Genomic DNA, 10,745 nt, shown 5'->3' on the forward strand with positions numbered 1-10,745 from the left:
TACTAGCGGTCAGTCTACGACCATACTACATGCCGAGGGAGTTCTCGCACGCCATTGTTGTCTGTGTTTACGTTCCGCCACAAGCCCTCCCGGACACAGCGTGTGACGTCATTCACTCTACAGTCGCAAGGCTCCAAACTCAACACAGTGATGCCTTCTTTGCGATCTCTGGTGATTTCAACCACATTACACTGGATTACACCCTCACAAACTTTTACCAGTTTATTGACTGCCCAACTAGGAAAAACAGGACAATAGACGTCTTGTATGCAAACGTGAGGGATGCATACAGTGCCACCCCCCTTCCCCCACTGGGGAAGTCGGACCACAACCTCATTCATCTTCAGCCAATGTACAAACCAAAAGTTCAGAGGCTACCAGTTGCCACGCGCACTTTCAGGAAGTGGACACCAGAAGCGGATGAGGCTCTGAGAGACTGCTTTGAGTCCACTGACTGGAGTGTGTTACTGAATGGAGAGGACTTAGAGGAGGTCACACATTACACTACTGACTATCTGAACTTCTGTATGGACATTGTTGTTCCCACAAGGACTGTACGCTGCTATCCAAATAACAAGCCTTGGATAACCAGTAATGTCAAGACCCTTCTCAATAGGAAAAAGATGGCGTTTAAAGAGGGGGACATGGCAGAGCTGAGGCAAGTACAGGGGGAACTCAAGAATAAGCTGAAAGAGGCTAAGGAGGACTACAGAAGGAAGATGGAACAGAAGTTGCAGGAGAACAACATGAAGGAGGTGTGGGACAGTATGAAGTCCATCACTGGCCATAAGAAGAGCAGCAGCTCTGTGGAGGGAGACCTGAACAGGGCAAACCAGTTGAACCACTTTTACAACAGGTTCGATTGCCCTGCACCAGCTCCAGGTACTGCTCTTATTTGCGTGCCAGCCGTACCCCCACCTCCCAGTCTCTCCAGCTCTGCATCCCGGTGACATCCAACGACCCTGGCAGCCTTGACAGGGACATCAATGAGGTGGTCATCCCCCAGCCCACACCACCTCATTAGCAGTGCAACACCCCCACCATCACTGGATATTGCACCCCTCCACCACATGGCGACCACAAACAACGAGGTGACAACGACTTCAGTCAACAGCCATCAGACACACAGACCCCAGATGCACTCCCCCTCCCCTCCCCTCCCCCCCTCCATCATCACTGCAGATCAGGCTATCGCACCCCTCCCCCACATGGTGACCACGAGCAGTGCGGCAACAATGGCTTCAGTCAACGGCCATCAGACTCTTGCCACACGACAACCCTCTCAGAAGCACCCCTCCTCCTCCTCCCCCTCCTCTCCCCTCATCTCCTCCTCCTCCTCCTCCTCCTCTCCCCTCATCCCCCCATCATCACGGCTGATCAAGTCAGTTATCATCTAAAAAAACTTCACCCTCGGCAGGCGGCCGGGCCTGACAGACTGTGTCCTAGGCTGCTCAGGGCCTGTGCTGCTGAACTGGGGGAGCCACTGAAGCACATCTTCAACCTGAGTCTCCGTCTCGGACGAGTCCCAACACTGTGGAAGACATCATGTCTTACCCCCGTCCCTAAGAAGCCACACCCAAGTGAGCTTAATGACTACAGGCCTGTCGCTCTAACATCACACGTAATGAAGACATTGGAGCAACTGGTCTTGTGCATACTCAGACCCCAGGTACGCCATGCACTCGACCCGCTACAGTTTGCGTACCAGGAGAAAGTGGGCGTTGACGATGCCATCACTTATCTCCTACACAGGACACATTCTCACCTAGACAAGGGGAAAAGTGCTGTGAGAATCATGTTCTTTGATTTCTCAAGTGCTTTTAACACCATCCAACCCCTCAGGCTGGTAGACAAGCTCTTGCAGATGGGTGTGGACGCTCACCTGGTATCCTAGATTACAGATTACCTAACCGAGTGGCCACAGTTTGTTAGATTGAAGAACTGTCTCTCAGACACTGTGATCAGCAGCCCCGGAGCTCCACAGGGAACTGTGCTCTCTCCAGTCCTGTTCCCCCTGTACACATCTGACTTCTGCTACAATACTGAGTCATGCCACATGCAGAAGTTTTCGGATGATACTGCAATTGTGGGGTGTGTCAGGGATGGGCAGGAGGATGAATACAGAAGCCTGGTGGAGAACTTTGTGCAGTGGTGCAAACTCAATCACCTCCAACTCAACACCTCGAAGACCGAGGAGATTGGTGGTGGCTCATCAGGATGTTTTACCAGTCTGTTGTTGCCAGCGTCCTCTTCTATGCTGTGGTATGCTGGGGAGGAAGCACAAAGAAGAAGGATGCTGGGCGACTACACAGGCTAGTAAGGAAAGCTGGCTCTGTCGTGGGAGCCGAACTGGAGTGCATTACTTCAATATCAGATAAAAGGACCCTGAGCAAACTGATCAACATCTTGGACAATGAATGTCATCCACTCTACAGCACTATTAAAAAGCAAAAGAGCTTGATCAGCTGGAGACTTCGCTCACTGCCATGCACAACTGAAAGGCAGAGGAAGTCATTTGTCCCCAGGGCCCTGTTCAATGCTTCACTAAAGGGAAGAGGAGAGATAAACTTCTCTGCATAGTCTGTCTGCCTCTCCACTCTCTCCATGTTTGAGTACTGACTGCCCACTACTGTTTTACTACTGTCCACAGCCTAATGTTTTTACTACTGTTTTACTGCTACACTGTTTTTCATGCTATATTAGCACACATGACCAATGGCTTCTGCTACAATACTGAATGGCTGTAACCCTATTACCTCAACCTATTCTTGCACTGACATAGTTTTTTATATTACCCTGTCTACATTATACTTTACTCTCTTATTTGTCCATATTATTTATGCTGGTCTTTATTTATGCTGGTCTCTAGACCTTATTCTTGCACAGTTGCTGTTGGACTACTTTTTGCACCTTCACCATGACACTCACTCTCTTGAGCACCTTACCATGCACACAGAACTACAGGCCAGTCCCGGCTCTGTCACTGCAAGCGTCTCATGCTTGATCACCCTCAAGCACACTGTGGATTTTTTTATTTAATTTATATATTATTTTTAGTATTAAGTTTTGTTAGTTTTTTTATCTTCTACTGTCTCTATTGTACAGTGGAGTTTTGTTATATGTTTATACTTATATTTATCATTTCTGCTGTAAGTGCATATTGTGTGTGATGTCTGTATGCTTCTGAGACCTTGATTTTCCCCTTGGGGATCAATAAAGTATCTATCTATCTAATGTAAAGGTACACAATAGAACCGGTATACAATGGCTTACCTGAGGTCTATTTGTAGTGCTAAGGCTCAGACTGATTGGTGTTTAGTTTTATGTGTAAGTGTTTTCAGGTATGCGTGTGAGTTCCAATTACAATATGTGTTTTGCATTTTGAATAGAACTACTTGTGTACGTAGGCTATGGAAGATTGGTCAAATCTAGCAAGTAGGAAAGTTTAAGTGGATGACAAAACTGGTGCTCTAAATAGCGATTCTGTTGTCTTTGAAAGGTTCTGTTATTGACGCATTTAACCACAATTTGGATTAACACCTGCTTTTACAAGGCGGAAATATTTAGGAGCAGAATAGACGTGTACTTTCATTTAATTTCTTCTCAAAATGGTATTTTGTTTTCAAATGACACACACAAACCATCATATGAATAGACACTTTTAAAACAACCAGTTGAACATTGACATGCTCAATGGAAAACACTATGATGAATGAAAAACACTTCTTCTCCATTCATCATAATGACGTAGGCTTTTTTTTGTTCAGTGTTACACTTACTACAGACAGTACAGTACAGTACGTACAACAAAACTATCCTCTCTTCTGTTTCAGTCTGGCCACAGCACCTCATCCACATAACAAGCATTATGCTAAAGCTCTGATTACTAATTGTAAAACTGTGAGACAGGTGTTTGCCCATGTGATGAGTCAGTGTGCATATAGGGCAATTCACTTTAAAATGAGAGAAAACAAGAGATTTTATTCATGAAAATTGTGCCAAATGCAGAGAATTGTGTGTATCTTGTGGAAAAACTGCAATTTGAATGTAAAGCAGGAATTGTTCATGTAATTTGGCAGAATTGGTTCAGGGGGTTGGTGCATGAGTTACATGTCGTGGTCATTGTGTCTCAAGTACCAGATTTTGTGTGTAAACAATTGAGAAAAACTGTAATCATCAGCTTTGCACCCTTAGCCCTTGTGCACTTTTGACTGGTCTTCCCAAAAACATCTAAAGAAATTGGCACTCATACAGAAATCTGCACATCACCCCTGTGTTGGCTGAACTGCACTGGCTCCCTATTTCCTATAGAATTGATTTTAAGGTTATGTTAATTACTTACAAAGCTCTAAGTGGCATAGCACCTTCATATATCTCTGAGCTTTTAATATCTTATCAACCACAAAGGAAACTTAGATCATCCAATTCTAATCTTTTAATCGTACCCAAAGTGCTCCACAAGCAAAGTGGAGAAGCTGCTTTTATCCATTATGCCCCAAAACTATGGAACACCCTGCCTCTGTACATCAAGCAGGGGAGTTCAGTAAATATTTTTAAAAAAGATCTGAAAACATACCTGTACAGGAAAGCTTTTAGTTAACTCATCTTATCCTGTAGACTACTTTTTCAGATTATTCTACATCTGCTGCCATTGGAGGGCGCAGCCAGCCAGAAGCAGATGGGCTCCCCCTATTAAGTCAGGTTCTGCTCAAGGTTTCTTCCTGGAATATGGGAGTTTTTCCTTGCCACAGTTGCCATATGGCGTGCTTATGGGGGGTAAAGGGTTAAGGCTGTTATTGTTATATATTATATATGTAATAATGTTATTTTCTATATTTTTGATATGTTGCTGAGTGGATCGATCATAAACGGCCCCAGCAATGAAGAAAAGTGATTGATAATGACTGACTGACTATTATTGTGTTACATGCTTCAAATGTAAAGCACTTTGAGCTGCATTCTGTGTATGAAAGGTGCTATACAAATAAAGCTTATTATTATTATTATTATTATTATTAGCCAGTGGAAACAGGTTGTAATCAGTGCGGATCACAGAACAGATAGACTACTGATAACCATCATAATACACACAAAATAGCCTACATCCCACAAATGAAAAACCTCCTAATCAGATGAAGCCATTGTTTCCTCATGGTAACCCGTGAACATTGTTATCAAGTTACTGCCATCCTCATTCCACTAACAGATATTATTACCTCTCCCCTGCAAATAAATTTCCCATAATATCCTCATCACAGGAAAAGCCCCAAGAAAGTTTATATTTTGTAGGTTTCTGCCATCCTCATTCAACGCATGTTGCGGACTGTATAAAAGGGTGCTAAGGAACCTGTCCAGAGAGTTCCCTCTCAACAACTCCGCCAATGTCTCTCCGCATCGCAACACTTCTCTTTGGCCTGCACTGCCTGCTGACTGCATGCAATGGTAAGTTCATCTCACTGCCTGGTGACGTCATCCTTGGGTATGTTCATCTGTGTCTTAATTCAGTGCATGTTTCCCTTCTTTCCCTGTTCTGCCCACCTGACTTCCCACCCTTAACTGTTTTTATTTTTTCTTGCAGCATATACTTGTCAACTTGTCCCTGGTAGCCTGGTGCAGATTGATGCAGGTATTGGACAGGTGTTTGGGGTGAACTCAAACCAGGATATCTTCACACGGTATAACACGGTATGGACACATATCCCAGGCAAACTGAAGCACGTCACTGTGGGCCCAGCAGGAATCTGGGGAGTGAACAGTGCAAACATCATCTTCAAATTGGTTGCAACTAAGTGGGTGAAAGTACCTGGTAAGACCAACTTCACCATTGATATTGAATAGTGGGGTAACGATCAAAGTTTTTAATGCAGCTATTTTTAGACAGTTACAAATGCAATATTACCTCAAATTCTGCAAATTCATTGTGGTGTGATTCTTATATGTTTTTACACACCCTTTTCCTTATGGGAAAATAATCAATAAACAATAATAAGTTAATGTTTTTGTTGTGTACTAGGACTCTTGAAGCAGATAGATGCTGGTGGAAACCAATTTGTGTCGGGAGCCAGTCATCATGGTACCCCTTTCTGTCTTCCAAAGTTCAACACAGTCTTCTTCATTAGAGAAAACAGTGATGCAAACTGGGTCGGCCTTGACCGCAGCCTAAAGTACTACAGCTGTGGTCCTTATAGCTGCTGGGGTGTTAACAGTCAGGATCAAATCTTTGTGAAGAAGGTAAGGCTGGACTAGCCTGGTCATTACCATCCTATGTACTTCCGCCCTAAATTTTATTTAGGTCTCGCACGTAGTCTGGCCCAACCCATATTATACGGCTCGCGTGTAGCCGAGCCATTCAGCGAACAGTTGAGTGATGACGCGGAACTTGCCTGCCGAGTTGCTTGTAGTCCAGCGAAGCTTGTAGTTCAACAGCATAGCAACAATGGCGAAGAAGCTATCGGCAAAGTTGTCTCAACTCTCGAGGGCATCACGCAATTAAAGCAGGAACAAGATGCTTGTCTTGTCAATTTTATAAATGGCAAGGACGTCGTATAACTCTCCTTCTAACTGGCTTTGGGAAAAGTTTGATTTATCAGATGGTGATAACTAAACTAAACGCACAAGTGTAATACATGTACTCAGTACTTATCATGTTTTCAAATAAACGTTTGCTGCTCGTTATTCTCTAGCCTGGTCCTTACCGCCTGTGACTATGTTTCTCTTCGTCATACAGTCTGGAACAATGTAATAAGAATCTGTCTCCGTAATGGGCGGATGCTTATTTTGAGGTTTAAAATCATTGGAGTTCCCTTAACCAATCAGCAACGTTTGGTAATGACGTATGCTGTGCGCCGGAGTTCAGGCTCTTACGCTTACCACTTCCGCTTCCAGTTCAGGCTCTTACGCTTCCCACTTCTGCTCTCAGTAGTAAACAGACCGCTGGCTAGTTTGTAGGCTACCTGACCGCCAGGGCAGTCTCTTCGTAGTGGATATATCTATGTTGCGCCAGCCACAGACCGAGAGTTGTATATCAAAAGCGTCACGTCACCGAGATTATATCAGCTCTTGTCACACGCCAGTTTTCCTCTTATCTATTCTCGCCGCTTATCAGACGATTGTTGTTCTACGCAGCCCGGTGACTTCGTCGGAGCTATGGAGCTTACTTCATCCTCCACGGGCGGTTCAGACTACACTCTCGGATAAGTTGGACTGTACTGACGACCTACGTGTTATTTAACCTGGAGCTTGCCTGGTTAAACTAACAGTTGTTCGCCATAAAACAATGCAGCCTCACCTTGAGCCACGCTCGGTGACTGGCTAACTAACAGCAGAAAAAGTAATTAAAAGTATATAATATAAAAAACACAACTAAGCAATAAGGACAGTAGAAGATAAAGAATATACTAAATATACTAAAATACAAATTATACTAACTAACACTTAATCTAAATCAATTCTAAAAACAGTATCCACATAGTGGGTGATTAATCAATCAAGAGGCGCTTGCAATGACTGAGGCAGGGACTGAGCCTGTGATTCTCTGTGCATAGTAAGGTAAGGTAAGGTAAGGTCCAACAGTGCAACAGTGCAAGAATAAAGTCTATATATCTATATATATAACTATATTAAGAAAAGGTATAAGTGTGGCCACAGTTCAGCTGTGGCATGGAGGGAGGGGTTATGCATATGTGCATATAGCACGCAAACAGTGAGGCAGAAAGACAGTGGTAAAAAGTGGCTAGTGGACAGACAGTATCCAAACATGGAGGGGGTGAAGAGGCAGACAGACTATGCAGAGAAGTCTATCTCTCCTCTCGTAGTCACAGGCGGTAAGGACCAGGCTAAGGCTGGACTGTTTGGAGAATAATTAATAAGCAAAATAAATACATTGAATTGATTTTACTCATCCACCTTTGTTGCATCATCTAGGGGGTGAATTCCACTCATTGTCAGGGAGACGACTGGCAGCACATTGGAGGATTATTGTCTATGATTGAGGTGGGAACTGACGGCTCTGTCTATGGAGTGAATTCTAATGGAGACATCTTCCGCAGGTTTGTGTTTACGAGCTTGTCTGTATGGAGAGTGCTGTTTTTTTTTAGGCTGCTAAGTATTTTTTTTATAGGTCCATAATTATGATACATTATTTCCCCCTTAACTCTAAAATATTTTTGTCATGTGGTGAAATCCACTGCAGGGATTTTACATCTGCCTCTTATCCGGAGGGTGACGGCTGGACCCACATTCCTCTCTACGCCAGTCAAGTGAAGCATGTGTCCTATGATACTGGTCATCTCTGGATCATCCTGAAGAATGACACGATCTACGACTGCACTGTCTGAGCACTGCTCTTCTACAGAGGCAGCCCTGTAGCTTCATTACTTAATTCATCACTGCAGCCCATAATTACTTTTACTGATGCTTCTGATCTGCTTACAGTACAGTGTAAACAGTAATAATCACGCTGTGCTGTGAATGTGGGTCCAGACGTCACATTATAGTTGATTTGTAAAAACACATGTATTGTGTAGATTGATTCTTTAGCATATCCTGAAGTAGTGCTGCCTTTGCGTGACGGTATGTTCAGGTTTTCTTTTCCTGCCATCTTGAAACTAATCATAATGATAAATACTATCTGTCCTCTTGTGATTTTGATGATCAATAAAGCATAGCATACTAAAGATTACTTTTTACTTCTTGAGTTATACATCATAATGCATGGTTATTGGAGCATAGAAAAACACATGGTCTTTTAAGTATGTGTATTTATGTGTCAGAACATAAAGGTGCTTCTACTGCTAAAGGTGCTACAAAGTACTGGATCATGGGGTGTAGGTGTACATAATTTTTCGCACATGGCTCCTGCAATTTAGCCTAATTTCTGTTAAATGAGGTTAGAGTATCATAATTTTAGGACTGAAGGATGAGATTATCTATTTTAATTATGTCCTAATGTGTAAATCCATAGGACTGAAAAAGAGTGTCCTTTCTTTTTCACATGACTGTGGGATATTCACTATAAGCCCATCAACATGACAACTCTCTTCTTTAAAAAGGTATGTGGGAACATTGATGCGAAATTTGAAATGCTGAATCACTGCCACATTCTCTGCATGCTGAATTTCGTGCACTTCTTTCCAAAGGAGGCACTGCAACTGACACATTTCAGTAGCTTCATGGACCCCTCGCCATTTAGATGTGGACATCTGTGCTTTAAACTAGATCGCATAGCATAGGCTAACACCTGCACACACATGTGTACACACAGACTCTCTCATACACACACACTGGTATATTGTTAGGTTTGTAGAATGTAAATGAAGAGGCTGTGTAATAGTATTTTATAACTTTACTAAAGTCATCGTGAACAATGCGTACAGCATCACATGTACTCGAACTTCACTTCTTCTCTACCCTCTTATACCCATTACCCACAGTATCAGATTCATAGTAGTCTGACCCCTAGTGGCACAGAATACAACATATATATATATATATATATGTATCTATGGCCGTACCTTCCTCTATATATGGCCCTGTGCATCATCTTATACTGTCACCTACTGCATAGGAAAGGCAACAGCGTGAGTAAATATGTGACCATAAAAGACTACAACTTTTTGGATGGGAAGGAAAATCATGAGGGTATATCACATATACTTTGACTGTTGTTGTAGACTTTTCCAGACAAGTCTGTACAGGCACACGCACATACACCCAGGCATACACGCACTCTCTCTCACACACACACACACATACACAAGCGCGCAGGAGGCACGGGGGACGCGGTGTTGAAGAGACGCTAGTCGTCCTTCTCACTTTTGATAAGGGAAAAAAGCCTTATAGCTACGCTAAATAAATAATAACCAATAGGTTTACGTTAGGCTATGTACAACTCCCCATTAACAGCATGCATCACTAACCACAGCCATCTAAGACTACACAATCTCGTATTCACTCTGTTGGATATCTGAAGCCTGTCTGTGACATGCGTTTCGTTTGGAGCGGCATACCGATAGGTTATCAAAAGCATACGATTTTCGGTTTGGTTTGGGATTTAATTTACTTTTGTATTGTTTGATTATATTGCTAAGTGTTAGGACTGATGGGCACTGAAATCTGGGGGGGTATTTGATGGTTTACTATTACGTTTCATGTAGGCTAGCTGAAAGAGTGTCGGGATTTCCACCCGCTCTTTATTACGAGACAGGCATCCCTTTCATTCATTCAACGTGCGCTATGGAAACGTTTTATTGGAATGCCTCGAGACGCAGTGTTTAAATAGTACAAGATAACTCTTACACAACATTTTTGTTCTAAGACATTTCAAACATAATTTCAGGATACATATATTTAGCTAATTCAGGCTACCTTGGTGGATAAATCCCAGAGAGTAAACGCGTTCATTGTGGGGTCCTAAACGAGCTGAGAATTTAGCTGGGTTACTTCTGCCTGTCACAGACGTGAGGAGTTTTTAAGCTCGGGACAAGGACAATCGCAACGAGACCAGCCAAAAAAAAAATGCATCACATTATTTTTTCAGAAGGCAAACATTGTAAGTTGACATAGGGTAGACCCAGTACATTTGGGACATGTGTACAGTTGAGACACCTTAAAGGAGAAGTTCGGTGTGATATTGACCTAAAGTGTGTTGAAACATGATACCGAGTGTGAACTTTTGTCTCATAGCTCATCTCGGCTTGTACCCTGCCCTCCGAAATCTGGCGCTAGTTAGCCAATGCTACCAACAG

At 43.1% G+C, this 10,745-nt stretch overlaps 1 protein-coding gene across 1 annotated transcript; it reads left to right on the plus strand.

Moving 5' to 3' along the window:
- The first annotated feature begins 5,325 nt into the window (after positions 1–5,325).
- Positions 5,326–8,623, plus strand: LOC143099657 (fish-egg lectin-like). The gene is made up of 5 exons (XM_076262569.1): positions 5,326–5,442; positions 5,579–5,806; positions 6,014–6,231; positions 7,924–8,048; positions 8,192–8,623. The coding sequence occupies exons 1-5, from the start codon at positions 5,382–5,384 to the stop codon at positions 8,334–8,336; spliced, it is 777 nt and encodes a 258-aa protein (XP_076118684.1). The 5' UTR covers positions 5,326–5,381; the 3' UTR covers positions 8,337–8,623.
- The last annotated feature ends 2,122 nt before the right edge of the window (positions 8,624–10,745 follow it).

This window comes from Alosa pseudoharengus, unplaced genomic scaffold (assembly GCF_046254945.1).
Source record: "Alosa pseudoharengus isolate Yale_2024_CS ecotype anadromous, Long Island Sound unplaced genomic scaffold, YU_APseudo_1.1 YU_APseudo_1.1_scf_3, whole genome shotgun sequence".
NCBI lineage: Eukaryota > Metazoa > Chordata > Actinopteri > Clupeiformes > Clupeidae > Alosa > Alosa pseudoharengus.